The 23,555-nt window shown below is 37.2% G+C and overlaps 1 protein-coding gene across 1 annotated transcript in view; it reads left to right on the forward strand.

Moving 5' to 3' along the window:
• The window catches only part of Adgrb3 (adhesion G protein-coupled receptor B3), a 697,729-nt gene that overhangs the window by 293,801 nt on the left and 380,373 nt on the right, over positions 1-23,555 (forward strand). Inside the window, exons 7-8 of the mRNA XM_027392824.2 lie at positions 9,447-9,548; positions 9,914-10,020. Coding sequence (XP_027248625.2) covers positions 9,447-9,548; positions 9,914-10,020 — 209 coding nt within the window. The remainder of the gene's footprint in view (positions 1-9,446; positions 9,549-9,913; positions 10,021-23,555) is intronic.

A 23,555-nucleotide genomic window follows, 5' to 3' on the forward strand; every position in this document is an offset into this window, starting at 1 on the left:
ACCTTTGAGATACTCCAGCACATGTATTTGTTATCACAAGCTAAAGTGGTGTATTTAAACCAAGCTCAGAAAGGAAACCTGAGCTGGAGAAAAGAGATTCATTTTACTACTTTTTCCTTTTGTATGTTACCTATATTAACTTGGATTCAAGATGGCCTATGTAAATCCATCTATCAATAAAGAAAGTGAACTTTACAGGAGAGAAGAGAGATTATTTGAAGTAAGATATATAGAAGACAGAAAAGGATGCATGGGGTATTTGGGTATGGACATTAATTCTGTGAGGCAAATGTATTGGAAATCGAATTAGAGCCATCCTAGATTAAAGTTGCCCTGAGCACCCTGTCATTATAGCTAGCACACTTACCTTTGTCCTGGAAAGCCTGCAGAGCCAAGGGAGAGATTTTGGCAGTGAGTTAGCATCTCTGTACATCGTTGTTCAGCTCAGACAGCAATACTCCTTGAACCCTGTGTCCTCTTCATTCCTCTAATCATTTGCTTACCTCCTGAGTTTGCTTTGCTACTCCAGTTGTTTTCCTCTTCAGTCCATCCATCATTTCTTTTTTCAGATTTTTTATTTGAATTAAAAACAAGATTGTTTTACATGCCAATCCCAGTTCCCTTCTCCCTCCTGTCATACCTTACCACCCACCCCCAACTAAAACCCTACTTATCACATATCCTTTCTTCTATTCTTTCCCTGACTCAAACTTTCTGCTCCCTCATGACCTCTGCATCCTTCCTTTTCTTCCCTTCTCATTCACATAACTCCCTCCCCCATCTTCCTGTGCTCTCAATTTGCTCAGGGGATCCTGACCCTTTCACCTTCTCCAGGGGACCATGTATGTCTCTCTTAGGGTCCTCCTTGTTTCCTAGCTTCTTTGGCAGTGTGGATTGAAGGCTGGTAATCCTTTACTCTATGTCTAAAATCCACATATGACCGAGTACATAACATGTTTGTCTTTTTGTGATTGGGTTACCTCGCTCAGAAAGGTTTCTTCTAGTTCTATCCACTTTCCTGCAAATCTCAAGATTCCATTGTTTTTTTTTTTTCCGCTGAGTAGTACTCCATTGTGTAAATGTACCACATTTTCTCTATCCATTCTTCAATTGAGGAGAATCTAGGCTGCTTCCAGTTTCTGGCTATTACAAACTGTGCTGCTATGAACATCATTGAACAAATGTCCTTGTTGTATGAATGTGCTTCTTTTGGTTATATGCCGAAGAGTGGAATTGCTGGATCTTGTGGTAGACTCATTCCCATTTTCTTGAGGAGTCACCATACTGATTTCCAAAGTGGCTGTACAAGTTGGCACTCCCACCAGGAGTGGAGAAGTGTTCCCCTTTCTCGACAACCTCTCCAGCATAAACTGTCATTGGTGTTTTTTTTATTTTGGCCATTCTGACAGGAGTAAGATTGTATCTCAGAGTTGTTTTGATTTGCATTTCCCTGATTGCTAAGGATGTTGAACACTGTCTTATGTGTCTTTCAGCCATTTTAAGTTTCTCTATTGAGAATTTTCTATTTATTTCTGTACCCCACATTTTAATTGGATTGATTGGTGTTTTGGAGACTAGCTTCTTGAGTTCTTTGTATGTTTTGAGATAGGCCCTCTGTAAGATGTGGGGTTGGTGAAAATCTTTCCCCAGTCTGTGGGCTGCCGTGTTGTCTTGCTGACTGTGTCCTTTGTCTTACAGAAGCTTCTCAGTTTCAGGAGGTCCCATTTATCAATTGTTGATCTCATTGTCTGTGTAATGTTCAGGAAGCAGGCTCTTGTAACAATTAATTCAAGGGTATTTCCCACTTTGTCTTCTAATAGGGTTAGTGTGTCTGGGTTTATGTTGAGGTCTTTGATCCATTTTGACTTAAGTTTTGTGAATGGCAATAGGCTTGGGTCTATCTGTAGTCTTCTTCATGTCCACATCCAGTTATGCCAGCACCATTTGTTGAAGATGTTCTCTTTGTTCAAGCATAGAAATTTGGATTGTTTATCAAAAATTAGGTGTTCATTATTAGGTGTTCATAAGTGTGTGGGTTAATATCAGGGTTATCAACTCTATTCCATTGGTCTATGTGTCCATTTTTGTGCCAATACCAAGCTGTTTTCAGAACTACAGCTCTGTAATAGAGCTTGAAGTCAGGGATGATGATGCCTCCAGAAGTTCCTTTATTCTACGGGGTTGTTTTGGCTATCTTTTGTTTCTCCATAAAAAGTGGAGAATTGTTTTTTCAAGGTCTGTGAAGAATTGTGTTGGGATTTTGATGGGGATTGCATTGAATCAGGAGATTGCTTTTGGCAAGATTGCCATTTTTACTATGTTGACCCTTCCTATCCAAGAACATGGGAAATCCTTTCATTTTCTAGTATCTTCTTTAATTTCTTTCTTTAGAGACTCAAAACTCTTACAATACAGGTCTTTCACTTTTTTGGTTAGTGTTATGCAAAAGTATTTTATGTTGTTTGTGGCAATTGTAAAGGGCGACGTTTCTCTAATTTCTTTCTCCACCAATGTGTCATTGGTATACAGTAGGGATACAGATTTTTTGAGTTAATCTAGTATCCTGCCACTTTGCTGAAGGTTTTTTTATCAGCTGTAGGAGTTCCCTGGTTTTTCAGGTCACTTACATAGACTATCATACATCTGCAAATAGTGAGAGTTTGACATCTTCCTTCCGATTTGTATTCCCTTGATCTCCTTTTGTTGTCTTATTGCTCTAGCTAGAACTCCAAGGACAATAATGAAGAGGTATGGAGAGAGTGGACAGCCTTGTCCTATCCCTGATTTTAGAGGAATTTCATTGAGTTTCTCTCCATTTAATTTGATGTTGGCTGCATATTGCTTTTATTATGTTGAGGTATGTTCCTCTTATCCCTGAGTTCTCCAAGACATTTATCATGAATGGGTGGTGGATTTGTCAAAGGCTTACATTGTGGATTAAAATTAAAATTGTGGATACAAAGGTGGATTACATTGATGGATTTTCAAATGTTGAACCATCCTTGCATCCCTGGGATGAAGCCTACTTGATCATAGTGGATGATTTCTCTGATTTGTTCTTGGATTCGATTTTCCAGTATTTTATTGAGAATTTTTGCATCAATGTTCATGAGGGATATTGGTCTGCAGTTCTCTTTCTTTGTTGTGTCTTTGTGTGGCTTAGGTATCAAGGTTATTGAAGCCTTATAAAAAGAGTTTGGCAATGACACTTCTGCTTCTATTGTGTGGAATACTTTGAGGAGAATTGGTATTAGCTGTACCTTGAATTTCTGGTAGAATTCTGCACTGAAGCCATCTGGCCCTGGGATTTATTTGTTTGGGAGACTTCTGATGACTGCTTCGATTTCATTAAGGGTTATAGGTCTATTTAAGTTGCTTATCTGTTCTTGATTTAATTTTGGCAAGTGAAATCTGTCCAGAAAGTTGTCCATTTCCTTTAGAGTTTTGAATTTTGAGGAATATAGGTTTTCGAGGTATGACCTGATTATTCTCTGGATTTCCTCTGTGTCTGTTGTTATGTCCCCCTTTTCATTCCTGATTTTATTAATTTGCATGTTCACTTTTTGTTGTTTGGTAAGTTTGGATAAAGGTTTGTCTATCTTGTTGATTTTCTCAAAGAACCAACTCTTCATTATATTGACTCTTTGTATTGTTCTCCTAGTTTCCATTTTATTGATTTCAACCCTCTATTTGATTATTTCCTGGCTTCTGCTCCTCCTCCGGGGTGTATTGGCTTCTTTGTTTTCTAAAGCTTTCAGTTGTGCTGTTAATTCTCTAGTGTGATTATTCTCCTGTTTCTTCATGTGGACACTTAGTACTATAAACGTTCCTCTTAGCACTGCTTTGAAAGTGTCCCATAGGTTTGGGTATGTTGTGTCTGCATTCTCATTGAAATCTAGGAAATCTTTGATTTCTTTTTTTATTTCTTCCTGGAACCAGGAATTGTGCAATTGGGTGTTACTTAATTTCCATGAGTTTGTAGGTTTTCTGTAATTCGTGTTGTTGTTGAACGCTAACTTTAAAGCATGGTGCTCTGATAAGATACAGGTTTTTTTTTTCAAATTTTTTGTACCTGTTGAGGTTTCCTATGTTGCCAATTATGTGGTCGATTTTAGAGAAGGTTCCATGTGTCGCTGAGAAGAAGGTAAATTGTTTTTTATTTGGGTGGGATGTTCTATAGATATCTGTTAAGTCCAATTGGGCCATAACTTGGATTAGTTCCTTTGTTTCTTTGTTAAGTTTCTGTCTGGTGTTCCTGTCCAGTAGTGAGAGTGGGGTTTTGAAGTCCCCCATTATAAGTGTATGCGGGTTTTATGTGTGATTTGAGTTTTAGTAATGTTTTTTTTTTTTCAAACATGCATGCCTTTGTATTTGGGGCATAAATGTTCAGAATTGAGACTTTGTCCTGATGGATTTCTCCTGTGATTAGCAGGAAATGACCTCCTTCAGCTCTTTTGATTGATTTTAGTTTAAAGTTCAATTGGTTGGATATTAGGATTGTTACCCCGGCTTGTTTCTTGGGTCCATTTGATTGGAAAATTTTTCCCCAACATTTAATTCTGTCTTTGAAGTTGAGGTGTGTTTCTTGTATGCAGCAGAAGGATGGATTCTGTCTTCTTATCAATTCTCCTAATCTGTGTCTTTTTATAGGCAAGTCAAGACCATTAATGTTGATAGATATTAATGGACCATTGATTGTTCATTCTTGTTTGTTTTTGATTTGGTGATGGTGGCAAAATTATGTGTGGGATTCTATACCTTTTTCCTTTTGGCTGTTGGTAAAGTGGGATTATCTATTGCCTATATTTTTCTGGTTGTAGTTAACTTCCTTGGGTTGCAGATTTCCTTCCAGAACTTTCTATAGGGCTGGATTGGTGGATATGTATTGTTTGAATCTGGTTTTGTCATGGAATATCTTGTTTTCTCCATCTATATTGATTGAATGCTTTGCTGGGTAGAGTAGTCTGGGCTGGCATCCATGGTTTCTTAGTGTAGGTAGAATATCTATCCAGGACCTTCTGGCTTTCAGAGTTTCCATGGAAAAGTCAGATGTAATTCTGATAGGTTTGCCTTTATAAGTTACTTGACTTTTTTTCATTTGCTACTCTTAATATTTTCTCTTTGTTCTGTATGTTTGGTGTTTTGGTTATTATGTGTGGAGGAGACCTTTTTTTGGTTCAGCCTATTTGGTGTTCTGTAGGCTTCTTGTATTTTCATTGGCATGTCTTTCTTTAGGTTGGGAAAGTTTTCTTTTATGATTTTGTTGAATATGTTTTCTGTATCGTTGAGTTGGATTTCTTCATCTTCTTCTATACCTATTATTCTTTGGTTTGGTCTTTTCATGGTATCCCATATTTTCTGGATATTTTGTGTTAGGGATTTGTTGTACTTAAGATTTTCTTTGGTTGGTGATTCTATTCCCGCTAGTGTGTCTTCATCTCCTGAGATTCTCTCTTCCATCTCTTGTATTCTGTTGATTATGCTTATGTCTGTTGTTCCTGATCATTTATCCAGCTTTTCTATTTCCAGCATTCCCTCAGATTGTGCTTTCTTTATTATCTGTATTTCAGTTTTTAGGTTTTGAGCTGTTTCCTTGAGAGATTTGTTGATATCTTGTAATTTTGGTTTGTTTTTTTCTTCCATTTCTTTAAGGGATTTTCTCATGTCCTCTTTGAGGTCCTCTATCATTTTCATGAAGATGTTTTTAAGGTCATTCTCTTCTGGTTCATCTGCATTGTGATGTTCAGGTCTTGCTGGTGTATGGTTCCTAGTCTCCAGTGGTATCATATTGAGTTTTCTGTTATTGGATGTGCTTTTACATTGACCTCTTCTCATCCTTTCTTCTGGTGGATGTAGCAAGAGTCTCTTACTCTCCTGGTGGGTATGGGACCCAGGTTCCCTTCTAGTAGATGCAAACAGTTCCAAAAACTCTGATGTCTGTCCTCTTGTCATAGATGGAGGTTGAAGTGCTACCGGGGCCTCGGCAGTGTCTGGTGTATCAGGTCCCACTGCTGATCTCAGATCTGGAGAGCAAACCCTTGGCGTCAGATGCCTCCCCCATCCATCATTTTTTTAAAGTCATCCTGGTGCTATTTCTTTAGCTCCCTTGAGGTCTTTGCCATGTATTCCACATGTAAACAAATTAATCTTAAGGTTGAAAACTGAGTTATATCATCGTTTACCTGGATGCTTACAGCTCTTTAATGTACAGGGTTGCCCTGTCTTCCCACTCCATTGCACTCTTGTCCATCCCATTGTCCTTCATGTCCTACTGGCATTTCAGGCATGTGTGTGCATTGCTCCCTTTGCCTGGAGCACTTAATGTACCTCTCACACTGACCATCTCAATCAAATGTCACTTCTTCCAGAAGACAATCCCCCACACACACTTTAAATAGTTCAGATATAAGATTGAAATGGAATTTTCTATTTACTGTGTGTAATGTTTTTCCTAATTGTAGTTAATTTTTCATCAGCTTCATCCCCTTGGCTTGATTAAAAGAATAATGAAGCAGTCTCCTAGCATTCTGCACTATTGGTTCTCTTTAGCACAGGCTAGAAAGAAACCAGTGAGCTTTGTTCTGTAATTCAACAGGATCAGTAATTGGGTTAGTGGCCAAGGTGGAAAGGAAGGTTAAGGGTTGGGGGAGGATGAACAGATGTTTAACCTGATGTTTTGTTTTATGGGTACAAATATGCTATGTCATTAGCAGAGTTCAGAAATACAGGGAGAATAAATAGTGATACGGGAAGGGGGAGAGTCTTGAGTGCCAGCAAATTGGTTGTTGCTATTTGTTTCTTTCTTTTTTTTCTTTCTTTTTTTTTTTGGTTTTGGTGACCAAAAAAATCAGACAAAGCACTTTGATCTGCCAGTCTATAACCCAGGATTCAGTGGAGCTGGGTGTCGTGGTACATGGCTTTAATAACAGCATTAGGAAGGCAGTGGCAGGCAGATGTTTGCAGGTTCAAAGCCAGTGTGGTTTACCTTTCCTTCCTGATGCAGTGGCTTCCTCTTTGAAGACACATAATTGGACCTCTCTGGCCAGCATGTAGGAAACTTGTAGAGGCAGCAGGAGACAGAAGCATGTACTCTCCATGAGTTGGGGGCTAGGGCAGGCAGCAGTTAACGTTTCGAAGCTTGCACCTGGAGGTGAGTAGCAATGGCTATTTGCTGATTGTGGCTGCAGTAAGTGATATCCCTGCTGTTAATTGAGCTACTTGGGGAAGGTAAGGTGCAGGGAAGCTGCCCCACCCTTACTTAAGTTTGACATTTTTGGCAGCATGAGTTATTTTCTTTCTATGTATGATACATGCCAATCCATGTATCCTTACCATTCCCATGGCAGATTGAATAATAAAAACCATTTCTGGGGCTGGAGAGATGGTTCAGAGGTTAAGAGCTCCGACTGCTTTTCCAGAGGTCCTGAGTTCAATTCCCAGCAACCACATGGTGGCTCACAACCGTCTATAATGAGATCTGGTGTCCTCTTCTGGTGTGCAGATATACTAGGAAGCAGAATGTTGTATACATAATAAATTAAAAAATAACATTTCTGAGTCTCAGGAAGGGACCCTGACTCAATACAACATATGTCCCTGTGTAACAGCTAGTACCTTCAAGGGATCAGGAAGACATGGTTTTACTCCTAGTAAGAGTGATGACAGGATAACATGGCTAGGTGACTGTTTATCCACATACTGACCACCCTGTGCATTTATTTTTCTTGTCTAGGCTTAACATATAATACAGGGAAGAATATTTGAATTCTGAAAAAAAAAGACAAGCTTATTTGCCTCTTCAAATTTGTTTTCTGAAGCAGTATATTAGAGTAGTGTGCAACTATAATTCATAGTCAAGGAGATTAAATGGACCCAGGGTCAGAGATTCTAAATAAGGGCTTGTGACTGCTAAAAGTGGCAATTGCTGTTAATTTTGAAATTATCTAAAGAGAGCATCTCACATAACATTGACGATCACGCAGAGAATATGCAGAAGATGGACAGAAGAAAATGGTACAAGTGTTTGGTGGATGCCAGAGAGAAAATAGCCAAGATCCTGGAGAAAGTACTTCACAGCTGAAGGAATAAATCCAAGTCTAAAGAGCTGTATAGGAAGTCCAGTGAGTTCAGACTGAGATAAGCATATTAGCAAAGCATTAGTGAGATGAAGAAGTTGCCATTGGAGAAAAGGCTGATGACAGGAAAAATCAGCTACCAAATCTTCCACCATTTCACAGGAGTAAAATAATAGCATGTGTTCTTTAATGAGAACCTAGAAGAAATGCATTTACCTTAGTTCACAGGCAGAAGAATATCATGAATGATTTAAAGTAACAAAGAATGTATTTGGAAAGTCCAATGAAACCATGAGGAGTTAGGACTCTAGGAGTCAAACTGATATCTCCACATTCTCTACCACCACAGGGGAACCTTCTTTGTAGCCTCATCTGTAAAGGAGACAGAAGAGAGGTGCCCTGTGATGACATGTGCAATTCTGAAATATCACTGCTTGAAAAGAAAATATGGCTTAAAGATCTAATGTGTACAATTGCATTTTTCATCAACTAAGTACTGAAATGTAAAGTGGGTCCATAAATTCTGAAGTAGAATGTACAGTGTTGATGAGTCTCATTATTTCATGATTCAGCAGGTTGCACACACACACACACACACACATTTTATATATATACATACATTCATATATGCATGTAACAATTAGTGGAAAAAAAGCAAAAGCAAGAAGAGGTATGGAGATGGGAGGGTTGAATAAAGAAAAGGGAAGGAGGAAAGGAGGTAATTATAATTTCAAAAAATAAAATAAATAATTAAAATGATAATTTACAAATTTATTATTTTTAAATTTCTTTTCTGCCTCTTTATAAATAAGTTGAAAGTGTAAAAGCAGTAAGGCATAAAGATCAAATCAATATGCTTTCATAAAATAAACCATGGCTACCATGATTATTCATTAATGAAGAAATAAAATATGTCTTGGGCTGTGGATATATTTCAGTGGTAGAGCAGTTGCCTAGTATACTGAGGTGTGTGTGTGTGTGTGTGTGTGTGTGTGTGTGTGTGGTGTACTTCTCAGTGCTGTTAACAATTTCAAAACAGAACTGATTTATTAAAAATTAACATCTATAGATTCAATGAAATTTGAAAGATTTTTCATTAATGTTTTCAAATGTGTCCATTTATTTGAAAACCCCCATTGACTCTTCAATTAAATCACATACTCTCAGAAGCTCTTAGAGAGCCCATATGGGTTTGGAGACTGTTAAATGAGACCTGGTGCTTTCTTTATAAGCATACCTCTAACATGTCAGTAAATCATATTTACGGAAAGGAAAGAATTCTGCATTTAGATGCATTTGACAAATGCTTAGTGCCAACATTGGAGAACATAAGGTCTGCTGACTTTCACATGTCTGTATCTTAAATTCCAGCACCTTATGAAATATGCCCAGAGGATTACCTTATATCAATGGTGTGGAAAAGGACTCCTGCAGGCGACCTGGCATTTAATCAGTGTCCACTGAATGCCACAGGTACAGTAAAATGAGCCACCTAACCCCAGCAATGTTTGTATCCCAGAACTGCATGTTATGCTTGCTTAGTAAGTTGTGCCTCTGTCCTTGCTCTATAAATAAAGTCTGTCCAATAAACAGCTGATGGCACAATTTTAGTAAAATGCTTAGTAAATGGAGTCAAAGAACAGACTTCAAAAACGTTGCTGATGTTTTGCTTCCTCGGTATGACTTGTGAATTATAAAAATATTCAAGACAACAATTTCATGGGCATGTTTCCTAAAGCAAAAAGAAAATGTATAAACCCCGTTTGTAGTCTGCCTCCCAATGCTATGCCTTCCAGCATCCTGCTATAAAGCTTCTCTCTGTTCTTTGTGGCATGCAGGCACCACTAGCAGACGCTGCTCTCTCAGTCTTCATGGAGTGGCCTTCTGGGAACAGCCGAGCTTTGCAAGATGCATATCCAATGAGTACAGACACTTGCAGCATTCAGTAGGTGCAAAGCCAGCTTTAGTACTTGCTCTATTTATTTTTTCCTAATGATCAGTATGTGAGAATTTAACCTTCTGTTGTATAATCAAATCAGTAAAAATCTCTGAAGAAATGCCCGAAGGAAAAAGGGATGTGATAGGAAGCTGATTTCTGGGACTCTGAGCTAAATTGTTTTGTTCCTCGAGCTTGGGTTTATATAGATCCTGGCAATTTAAATGAAAATACTCCTGGTCCGATGGGAGAAAGACCTGAGCAAAATCATTCTCAGTTTCACATATAGGAGTTCAACTATGATCATGATTGATTCAAGTCTTCATCAACTACTACGTACTGCAAAGCACTGTACATTGGTTAATTAAATGGTTTTTACTTTTTCCTTAATTGGAGAATAACAAAGCTGTGTTACTTTGGTATCAAATTCCTCATGCAGTTTAACATATAAAGAAAATGATGGTTCCTTAAGCACCACAGAAACTTACTCACAAAAGATTAAGTGGCCAAATTTTCCTAAAATGGCCCTTTCCCCCAGATACCATTGAATTATTGGGAGAATGTAATATTATGTAGCATTCATATTCCTGTATTTTAAATTCCAGAATCTTATGAAATATGTCCAGAGGATAATCTGATGCTGATGGTGCAGAGTATTTTGAGCACAATTAAATTTTGCTTGGTCTTGTTCAAGTTCAAGTCATTTCCATTATTCAGAGGCTGCTGTCATTTCATCCTGACAGACATGAAATCCTCCATGCACAGGCAAGGTGAACACTGGAAAATAGAAAGAAAAAAAAAAGCAGGAACCAAACACAGTGATGTTAAGAGCTGCTGTGCTTTACTGGGCTTATGTTTGCTTTTCATGTTATCACTGTCAGTCAAAAACTATTCTTGCCTGTGTATGAAAAGAATAGCTTATGGAATAACTGCACCGATTAAGTAGAATTAGAACTTACTTAACTACCAGAAAAACCAAAACCTCATTTTATAAAGTCTAAAATGAAATGCTATGTAATGCATTCACACATCAAACTGGTAACTGTCAGTAATGTCATTGATAATCGTTTAAATACATGGGCTTATTTTTTCATTGTGTATAGACATGTGTGCTTATATGTGTACATCAATGAATTATTGGCTAAATGAAGCCTTATTTTACCATAAATATACATTCATATATTATACAAGTATGTACTAGAAAAATACACAATTTTTATACTTTTTATAGCCCGATAAATTTCAATTGTATTGCTAATTTGTTATGTAAAGATATTAGATAATATTTTGTTTTGAATTTTGTTTTGTTCTTTTGTTTTGTTTTTCTGAGACAGGGTTTTACTCTGTAGCCATGGTTGGCTGTCTGGGCACTCTGTAGACCAGATTGGCCTTGAACCCACAGAGATCCACCTGCCTTTGCTTCCTGAGGGCTGGGATTAAAGGTGTGTGTCACCATGACCCAGCACAATTTAGAATGAATATCACTTTTCATAGACAGTTTTTACTCTGTGTATTTAACTTTTGTGTAGAATAATGAATGAGTTTGCATTCTTTGAGTCTGGTCATCTAACAATGGAGGCAGATACACTATGAAATAGAAGAAATGAAATTGCAAATTGTGAATCCTATAAGAATTGCACATTTAAAAAGTTAATAATGAACTGATGTGCATATGGCCTGGATGAGAACATCAGCTGTGGATACTCCTTTCTTAGTTAACACCGGAAGTGAAGATCCTCAGGATGCAGTCTACTTACTTTAGGTGAAGAGTGAAAGTTACATTCCAGCCACAATGTTCCAATGTTCTCTTCTTACAGCCATGTAACCTTCTGACCTAGACTACAGTGTTGTGTGCAGCATGTCCTTAAGTAGCCACATGATCTTTGCTCTTTACAGAATGGTTGTAGCATCATTTTAGTACTTTGGGGTGTATGAGAAGGAATAATAGATGAAATACTTTATATTTCTGGTTTGTGAACTATTATAAAGTCATATGTGTATTGTGAATTGATATCTTTTTGAAAGAAAATTCATACTGACTTTAAAAATCACACCCCAAATAAAATTATAGAAATGCACACATTGCTGACAAGCATTACCAATAGAGAAATAGCATTTATGGATAGATAAGTATATAAAGAGGAAAAGTGTCAAAGGGGATAGAAGATAGATACTGCAAGTATTTGACACATAAAGTATGTTTACCTCTCTCTATATATGAGAACACCGGTATGAATGCATAAATATACAATCTATGCATAGGAAAATACACAGACTTGAGATGCGTATGTACATAACCTCATGCTTGCTTATGTATCAAGACTTCCACATTTACATGTTCCAGTTATATAATATCAAGCATGGATCTGTGTCTTAAATGACACTTGTCTTACAGTCGTTCTCTTTATCCAGAACTCTACTAAGTCTGTCAGGGATAGAACAGAAAACAAGTTCTCTAAAGAATCACTCCTGTTGTGCCCCCAAGTCCAACTTTGAGAACCCAAAGCTCAGTAGTGCTTATGATATAGAACAATTGGGACCCCCACAAATGATAATTACTTTAAAGATGGCATTCTTTCCTCTGGCAGAGTTTATCACTTCAACATTCTGTCTTTGATGGATTTTAGTTTCTTAGATTTTATATTTATAAAGCTAACTAAAGGGTGATCAGTTATTCATAATATACTTCAGGGGTTATTTAAAATAGATAGGCAGATAGTTTATAATCTTTCAATATATAAATTACAGTATAGGTTGCAAACACATAAAGACATAGTGTATGCATATAATGGCTTCATAAATAAGCAGGCAAAGACTGATTTTGAAATTTTATTATCTATAAACAATAGCTGAGTATGTCTTATGAACTCTCAATTTTATAAACTATAATAAAAAATTGGATCATTAAACAGTTTAAAGTACAAAATTGGTGATAAATCATGCTGAACAATTAGTTTGAGTTATTTAAGGGTAAATGCCATGTTGTATTAGTTTTCCTATCCCTAATATTGAACACAATGCTGAATATAAATAATATAGACAATCCAAGAATGCTTATTTTCTTATTTACAATAACCTACTGGCAGCTGAAGAATTCAGACATATCCATTTCATTTGTGATTTTTAGTCATTTGAAAAAAATACTTATTACTATACTATACTGCAGCTTTTCCAGTCTAGTAATTTGTAGAAATAAGTAGTAATAGATATCATCACAATATGGACTTTTTTGTCAATACAGAGCAACTGCTACCTGTGAATACCTGTGAAGTTTGTTTGGACACTTTGTGAGATCCAAAGTTAAACCCAATCATCAAAATGCTATTGTTTTCTTAAACTTCACAAACATATATACACACACTCCTCTTTCATTTCCAATCTCTTTTCCTTACACACACACACACACACACACACACACACACACACACACACACACACACTTGAAGAAGTAAGCTTTATATTTGTGTCAGAATATATGTTGCTGCAAAATAACAGATCTGAAAGCAAAGGGAATGGAAACAAGCTTACCAAGGCTTTCTCCTAAATTCATCAGGCAGGTATGTCACACACCCCTTTCCCTGGAGAGGAGGGAATGATGGCATGAAGGAGGGCTGAAAAAAGCTAATGCTATTATCCTAGTGAAAGACCCTCTATACAGAAATAAGAGGCGTAGGTATAAATTTTCTCTCTTAGAATTATGATACTGAATTCTCTGGCACTATTTGTCAGTTTGTCATTAAACAATCACACAGACATTGAAGAAATGCTTTATCTAGTCATTGAAGGTTGACTTCCTGGGAAGAGATGTCAAAGAGGTTGAATCTTGAAGTGAGGATGTTCTTTCCTCTTTACTTTCATTGGTTTGATTTATAAAAGAGAGATATAGAGCTAGAGATGAAAAGAGACAGACAAAAAGAGAAACCAAGAGAGGTCACAAGGATAAACAGACAGAACGTGAGAATAAGTTTGTTTATTTTGCTGCCATGTTGTATATCTACAGTTGAATTTTTCTCCATTTCCACAACACACACACACACACACACACACACACACACACACACACACACACACACACACACACACACACAAACCTACCAACCACTTCATTGCACAAATTTTCCACACATTACCTAGAAGAGGGTTAATCTACTTTAGTATTGGATTCTAAGGGAAAGGAAATCATACCCCCAGTATGTTATGGTGGTGCAAAATTTAGTAAGACAAAAGGAAAATTATTGTTTCTATAACGACCATGAAGAAGCCAAGACCAAGAGCCAACTGGTACAGAAACTAGCACAAGTTTTCAATTTTCAAAATGAGTACAGTGGCCTAAGAAACAGTAGTGATCCATTCTATTTTTTATAAATGTTTTATACAAAAGAACATAGCAAGAACTCGCTATGCTAGAACGTAGTAAGTAGCAGAGGAAGCAGAGAGAATGCAATAGTCTTGATCCTGGCTGAGTATTATTGTCACATGGAAGTTCTCGTCACTGCATCTATAAGAGGTCACTCAAAAGCCCATTAAGTGGCTGGTATCAGCACATAGTGTATATTCTCTTATTGTGAAGTATTATCAGTACTAATTACAACATTGATTGGCAACCATACCCATGCATTTCTAGTTTCATTGCCCTCTCTTGGAGGAATGTAGACAGTCTTGTTCTACCTACTCAAGACCAAGCATTTGACTGCTTTTTCAGTAATGTTGCCAAACTCTTGAAAATTTTCAGAGTCATCTCTTCTAGAGCTCAAATAATTTTAGTATTCAGCAATGCCAAAGAAAGTTAAAGAACATAACTTCATTTAAGAGGGGAAGAAGTCTATTTGTTTTGTTAAAACTCTTATAGTGAAGTTTTGGGATGTAAGATAAAGTATTTAAATCTTAGAATTGTAAATAATTCATTTATCAAATTTTATAGCATTTTCACAATCTCCTAATGAATTTTCCATTATTTTATTTTACACTGTTCCAATTGAATACAGAACAATTAAGCTGTCAAGATATATTCCATATTTACAAAATAGTAAATATGGTAGACTTTATGTGTCTTATCGGTGTTCTATTGCTATGAAGAGACACAATGACCATGACAACTCTTATAAAAGAAAGTGTTTAATTGGGGGTGACTTATAGTTTCAGAGGGTTAGTCCATTATCATGGTGAGAAGCATGGCACCGCACAGGCAGATAGGTGTTGGAGAAGGAGCTGAGAATTCTATATCCTGATCCACAGACAACAGGAAGCAAAAGTCACTGAGCCTGTTTTGGGCTCTTTGAAGCCTCTGAGTGCACCCAGCCTTCACTCCCAGTGACACACTTCCTCCAACAAGGCCACACCTTTTAAGCCTTTCAAATATCATCACTGTGTGATGATCAAGTATTCAATTCTGTGAGCTTATGGGGGCCATTCTCATTCAAACTACCACAACATGCTATATGGATTCCACTGAAACCAAATATTCGGCTTTATGGCAATTACAAACAATACACAAAAAATGGAAATATTGTGTTTCAGTGTTTCAGTAATATTATACAAAAAACACTCAGTGGACTCAACCCAAACTGCAGGCTGTAGTTTTCTGATTTCTAGAATCATATATACATATATTATATATATATATATATATATATATATCCTTTGGAATTCCCCATTATAAAATAGGCAAACTATTTTTGTTTTGTCTGTTTCCTTCTCTATTTTCTTTAGACTTTTTAATAGTATATAATTTACATTTCCTGCCATCTAGTTCTAATATCTGGATAATTTGTGCCTGTGTTCCCAGCCCCCTCTTTCATTTCTCTTTGGTTACTAGTCAAATCTTCTGGCCTCTTTGATTTGTTTATGAAGAGTCAGGAATTTTATCAATGAAAACACAGTGTCTTCAGATTTTCAGACCATGCTCTGTTCAACAGAAATCATTCTGTCCCTGTCAAAGCTACCTTTCATTAATCATAACTTTTGTATTGAGTCTTTGGGAATTTCACCTCATGAACCCCAATTCTGCTCACTTCCCAGTACCCCATATCCTTCCTTCCCCTCTGCAGTGCCTCCGCAAGAAAATTAAAAAAAAAAAAATCAAAACAAGCAAGCAAACAAACATAAACAAGAAAACAAACAGACTCTTCACTTCTCTTTGGCACCTCTCCCATACCGCTTCATTCATTCTGGTGGAACTGTGAGTGATGTGTCACTATATATATATATATATATATATATATATATATCCTTTTGTCCAATCAGCTTTACTTGCAAGTGTTCATTGCAATGAGTCACTGGCCCAGTTCAAGGCCTCTGGTTTCTGGTACACCACCATCACCGGAACTCCTGTTGCCCCCCTGAGTCTTGGAGATAGTGTGGGTGTTATTCCCCAGGACCAGTCCCTGTACAAGCTTTAGCAGGTCCAATATGGGGTAGATGTTAGTGTGAGTCAAGCCAAAACCTGGCTGTGGGCCTGGGTGGTAGCTGGGCTGCTCAGTCTGGGCAATTGGGACCACCCACCAAGGTCAAGGGGCAAAGCCAGCTCCCCTAAGCCCATGCCATGAGGAACAGTTCTCCCTTGCCTGTGGTGAGGGCTGGGGCCAGAGCACCCAAGTGCAGGGGCTAGCTCTCCCTGTAACAGTACAGGGAGACAAGAAAGGAGAGACAAGGCCAGAATAGATAATTTTTTTAACACTATGATGAATTCTTGACAGAGATAAAAGAGACAAAGTGTTTATTCTGGCTCATGATTTCAGTCATTTCATTCTATGGTTGGCTAATCCCTTCACTAAGACCATTCATTAGGCTGAACATCATAACAGAAGGAACCTGAAACAGGCGTGATCCCCACCTGCCTCCTGGAGACCCAAAAGCACAGAATGAGATGGGGGGAATCCTAGAGATCAGATACCTTTCAAAGCATTGAACTGCTTCTACCACCTTGGTCACATCTTTACCAAGTCCCCAAATTGTCATCAAATTTGGAATCCATCAGTGAATCAGAATGATAGAAGTCCCATAATTCAGCTACCTCTTAAGTATTATATTCATCTGTTTAGGACTAAGCCTTCCACAATGACCCTTCACAGAGATAACCTCATAGACATACCCTTTCCTTGCTTATTCAAACATATTCAAGGATTTTGTGTTTTCATTCCAACTGGGGCTTGATCTTAGGCAGGGATTTTTGATGTTTTAGTGAGATTGTGCACTAGATAGAGAAGGCCAGGGTAAGCCAATTTATGAGACTGCCATGATGTCTACTGTGCTAAGAGGGCTTCAGTAGCGAACTTAAAAAGAACAAGGGTTTCACTTTAACTCACAGCGACAGTCAATAGCTGTTTGGTTATTTGCCTATGGCAAAATAGTACATTTCGTTCAGAGATTGTAAAGGATAGACTGGCCTATAGTGGCTAAAAATGTCCTATAATAAGTTTTCAAAACACATGAGACCAATTATCTTGCTTTCCTGCATCTGTGTTCCACCTCGGATTGCTTCCACATGCTCCCAATGCTGCTGTTGAGTAGGAAGCAATCCTTTAAACACAGGTCTTTAATAGACACATCATCCCTATCACAGAATCTGCTTAATGACCTTTCTTCCATTATGTCACCTGCAGGCTTTGAATGAACATCATGTGTGTAGCTACCCTGTTAGCCCTGAGGGTAGAGAAAGCATATATATGACTCTCACTGGCTTCTCACTCAGTAATCCAGATTTCTTCCCAACCTCCACTTTGTCAACTGTCTTTTGGGTAAGAGAGTGGCTACTCAAAGCTCTCTTACTGGATACTGGTTTGAAGTACTAGAGAACATAAAAAAAAAATATATGCTACTTGGAAGCAAGCACCTTTACCCAATTGACCACAATGCTGACCCACATCTGTATTTGAAAAACATTTGTCCTAACTTTACAGCATTTAGATTCTATAACTTAGGATGTCATATTATGAGATGCCCACTAGGTATGTAAATAACTTAACATCACTACCAAGTGAATGACATTGATCTTAAAAATATGACATAATTGTTAAATGAATTGAAAGATATATTTAGATTATTCTTTTATGGGAAGAAGTTCCATGTATACTTATCTTTTAATTGAAGCCACTCAGAACTGTGAAAATGTTAATATACCTTACAGATGGACTGTAGGAGTTATTGATGACATAATATATAAATATATGATGTATCAAGTATACCATTTGCAAAGATAGACCTGTTTTTTAGAATTGAGACAATGGTGGTAACTGGCTGTCAGTGGGTGGTATAAAATGGATAGAATAAATTTACATCCCACTCTATAAACCATGACCAGCTTGCACTAATGCTCTTTTTATAAAGACAAAGGAGGCATAATTGAGAACTATTAAAAACCCCAACAATTTCATATGCCATCCTATCCCTTTCACTCTTAATCTTGCAATATGATATGTGACTGTCACAGTAACTTTTTGGTTTGTCCTTTGAAGCAAATATCTCTCAGTGTTGGAATGTCAACAGGTATAATTACTGATATTATCACTTAAAAAGGAAATACTAATATCCTAAAAGAATTTCTGACATCTCAGGTGACTAAGTTAAGAAAATAATTATTTCCCAGGGAAAATCATATTTTGCCCCACCCTATTTTATTTGAATAAAATAGGTATTCTTATACATATTGGCAGACAGCTTTAGGATCATTTACACTTTATATTGCAAAATTGTTACTATTGTTCAAATAATTATAAGGACCTCAAAGTGTGGTAGATTTCTTATAGTTCTATATTCCTCATGTTGTTTATTCAGGAGAAAATGTTTTAATATCCATTTATAATGTGAGGACCTGGGTATGATATTTAAATAATTAAACCTTTTTTGATCACTTTTAGTGAAAATATGTTATAATATAAGAATTAACTCTGATAATTCCTAAGAGGGTCTCTTGAGTCAGAGTATTTTAAGGAAAATCTTGGGACAAGCACTGCTTAGGAATGCTGGAGTGCTGGTATACAGCTAATCTGACTGGGGCCCTATTTCTACATGGATAATTGTAGATTTCTGTGGCACTAATAAGCATCGTGCTAAAACTCAAATCTCATGAGGCATTTCTAGTCCTGAACTGGCCATTTAGAAGCTGCTTGATAAATTGTATATTATTTTTCTTATACCTTTTTTAAAGATAGAAAGTAAATAACTATAAGTATAAACACTTAAAAATTTCAAAATCAGAATCCCAAATTCCATAATTTCCAAATCTAATTACATCAATTTAATGCCTTTTAATTATCAATCTTATTTCTATCTTCTGACTTTATATTTTAATTACATCATTTTCTCCCTTCTGTTTCATTACTCCATACCCTTCCATATGCATCTCCTTAATTTCTTTCCAATTCATGACCTCTTTTTTCATTCATTTTTACATACATCATACACATATGCACATATATAGCATATATACATTTATAAAAATTCTAGAATACATAAATACAAACTACTAAGTCTCTGTAACATTACTTATAGGTGTATGTTTTCAGATCATTCATATTGGATAAGCAATTGGTGTGTTCTTCTCTTGGAAAGACTATTCTAAAAGGCAATTCTGTCCTGTGAATGTTTTCCAATATTACATATTTCTTTATGTTGAATGATTATCAGTTTCCACCTTTACCTTGCAAACACTTAAGTGGCACAGTTGCACACAAAAAAAGGAAATCTTTCCTTGGTCTCACTTCAGTTTAGCAGGCACATAGAGCAAGAGATACCACTGTGTGACAGACTACATGAGAGAGATTATAGCAGACTCGAAGATGATTGGGAACTACAAGCCCTTCAGGAGTTTAGAGTCTAGTGGAATGGATGAGATAATACAATAATATGACAAAGATGTAAGATACAACAAGATTACTTCCAGGAGGCATGGAAGTAGAGATCATGTCGTGATTATACTTATCTGAATAGAATTCATGAAGCAGAAAAGAAATGTAACAATTTAATCAGAGGAATTGTTAACAGCATGTAAAATTAGACAAGACAGTGAGTCAGGAGGCAAAAACAGATTCATGCCATTTCTTTTGGAAGAGGTAAATAGTTTGGATAAGATGTCATTAGAAGACTAGCAGAAACGTAGGAATCATAGGTTAGGAAAAGCTGACCTTCAGAGATCATACTGAAAGACAAGTATTTAAGTTCACCAACAAAAGTATAGTTGAACTAAAAAGAGACAATCTGTACATACCAAAAGTGAAGGAAGATAAAAACAAAACAAAGGCCAAGTTACAGAGTAAAACTATGGGATATCAGGTTATGTGTGAGCCCAGAGCACTTGTTGGAGGCTAAGATTCAAAATCCCTTATGGGAATGCCTACTGGATAACCTTTCACAGAAGGAGAGGAACTCTACCAAGGCTGCTGAAATAACCAGGCACCCTGTTGCTACCCTGGCTTCAAAGATAAGAAAAATCTTTGTGAACTCTTGGACCTAGGGCATTTCTGTGAATTCTGTGACTCAGAACACTAGCAGAAGGACAGAAAAGAAATAACTTTTCAGAAACTGAATTCCTGGCCTGAACTAAGAGCCAACGGAATTCACATGATAACCAGTGCGAGTTGAAACAGGACCATCAAACTGCTTGAGGACTCCTCTGTTGGGCATAAATACATCTGCAACTGATCTACAAGATACTTTAGAGTCCCTGTTTGGGCCCCTGAAGGAGGAGCACATTTCCACATGCTTACAATAATTATTTATTGTATTATCTAAGTGCTATTGGCAGAACACCAGCACATGTAGGAATCAGGACAGTTAGAGATGCATATATGACAAAAAATCTATTTGTCTAAAATAAGAGACGAGAGGAAGAATAGAATATGGTTGGATAGTGGAAGAGAATGTAGAAGCTAAAGTACACAATTTATTACTCTGTAATTGAGCTCTTCATTGCTGTGGCCAAAATCCGAGGAGGCATCATCAGAAGGAAGAGTCCCCTGGTTCACAGTTTCTCACCACAGTAGTCTGTCAGTATTATTGCTGAGAGCTGGACATCCTGATTATGACAAGGAGCATGAGATACAGCAAATCTGCTCACACTGGAGTAGATAGAAAAGTCAAGACATACAGACAGGAATGATCCAGTGACAACCAATTCCCCAAACACATTCCCACTGACATTTCTAAAACCACATTCCATTGAGACCTACCTCCCAAATCTGCTAATACCTCTCAGAATATCACCATGAGCTAGGAACCATCTTATACCTGAGCTAGGGTGAGTAAGGGGAATTTCATATTCAAGTATAAAAAATGGTAAATATTGTCACTGCAGTCAATAATTAGAATAAATGGCCAATTGAACCCAGATGAAGAAATAATTACTGAACTGGATGTTAAAGACATAAAGTTCTAGACTAGTATACATTGTCTATCATAGAGAAAAGAGGAATTGGAAATTGAATCCTGGAGATTTACAAGCTATTCAGCAATCCCCCAACAACAGTACCTGCCCTCCTTTTTACTGACAAATGATATAGAAAACAGAAATTTCTCCAAAACTCTTGAGTAATAAGTGATAGAATCTCAGTTAAAAGATGGGTTTTAGCACTACATCTACTCGGAAAATTTTAGCAAGATTTCTAAGAATGATCACACAGTGTACTCAGTGTCAATAAACTGGAATGCATCTTTCAACTCAATGTGTTCTGGAAAGAATGTGTCTTCCCTAAATACTCTTTATTCTTTGCATCAATGCTATGCATAGTCTACACCAGCATATGAAAGTATGGCAAGGTATTTGTCCTGCTTACTTTAGTAATGATGTCCAGAGGGCAGCTAATTACTGCCAACTGTGAGAGCTGGAATGAGCTGTGCAACTATTTGCTAAGAACTGGACTGAGCACAACTCATTCGATATAAGCCTGCTAAGCAGCTGTCAGATGGCATTGATGCTAATTTAATACTAACTCGGGCTAGATGTGTTACTGATGCAGATGAGAAAGACTGGCTTTCCTACCTCTGATTGGACAATCTACTCATTGCCTCCTATAACTGTTTCTATTGCAAACAGAAATCATGCCTGGATGTTTTCTTCTTAAAGTTTCAAGTAAATTCTGTGAGGGGAAACAGCCATAAGACCTGTGACATAAATATTCTCCTAGACACAGGCATAGATTGTAAAATACTAGAGGAAAGCAGTCAGACCTCATTCAGAGTGGTAGCTATTGTTGTTTCTGCACCAGGTGAAGAAAAGTAAATCTAAGTCCTTTGCCCCTCTGAGTTGTACAGGTGACTTCAAAACTGAAGACTGAACTTGTGACATTTGCAGGCTAGATTCCATTCACGTCATGCCCCTCCGGGATGCTCTAAATCTCCTCTTCGGAGCTTCACATTTTTCAGCCTAGATACTGTAGGATCTCTGTAAGTCAAGAGTTATTGGTGGACTGTTGTTGGTTTGTCTCATGCTATTGATTCAAGTGTTTGCTGTTGACAATGTCAAGATGTAAGATAGGACGACTTTCATATTTACTCCTGTGATATGACAGTGGCAGGAGCCTTGATGATGACTCACCCATTCAGCCATTTAATTCACTCATTCCATATTGAAAGTCAGGTCAGTGACAAAATTATAACAGTAAACCAAACAGACAAGATTCGGCAGGTGACATTGAACATGTTGATTGAGAAGGATAAGGAAACCAATTTTATTTATTTTAAATACCAACCTCACTTCTCCCTCATCCCACCCCCATCCATTCCTCAGATGGGGCAAGGCCAAGGAAACCATTTTTGAAAGAGCTTTCTTAGAAGGTGACCAAAAAACAGCATACTTTGTTCAGACAGAAGGAAAACCAAATGGAAATGTCCAAGAGCATTGGATGTATTCGACTATCCTTGAGGAAAAGGAAAGGATAAGTGACTAGACCACAGAAAATAAGGATGAAGATGCTGCAACTCTTGAGTTCTACCATGGGATGGAAAGGGTCTTCCTTGTAGAGTTTCTGCTGCTGATTATCTCAGGTTTCTCTCAGTTGTATTAACTTGAATTAACAAAATGATTTTTAAAACACATTACTGCATCAATGTATTTTTTCAAATATTATAGTAAAGGTAGGAATCCAATCCTCCTACCTATGACAAGATGTATATATACTTCAGAGCTCTGAAGCTGGTTTTACTGCATGACACTGAAGAGGCATAATTAGTGCAAAACAATTAAATCTGCTCTGAGGCATCTTCACTGTACTGTATGGTAAGCTTATTGGGACAGAAGGTGGATGGGAATGATAAATAGTCAATGTGGTAAAAATGGTAAATGCGCAGGATGAGAGAAAGCACAGGAAAGGAATCTGTTAACGTTGTCTATTTGGAATCATAAGGAATAAATCTGAGTGCCATGTAGGAGATAAAGGAAGGATATCATAGCACATTAACAGGAAGTCATGCAACATGTGACCAAAATAGAAAATTTAAAAATTTTCTCAGTATTTTAGGGGCAGTCTGTCAGTGTATCATTGTGGTACATCAGTGGTACACCAGTGTGTCATTGTGGTACACCATTGAGCCCTTAGTCTGAGGAACAGTGT

This window comes from Cricetulus griseus, assembly GCF_003668045.3.
Source record: "Cricetulus griseus strain 17A/GY chromosome 1 unlocalized genomic scaffold, alternate assembly CriGri-PICRH-1.0 chr1_1, whole genome shotgun sequence".
Classification (NCBI taxonomy): domain Eukaryota; kingdom Metazoa; phylum Chordata; class Mammalia; order Rodentia; family Cricetidae; genus Cricetulus; species Cricetulus griseus.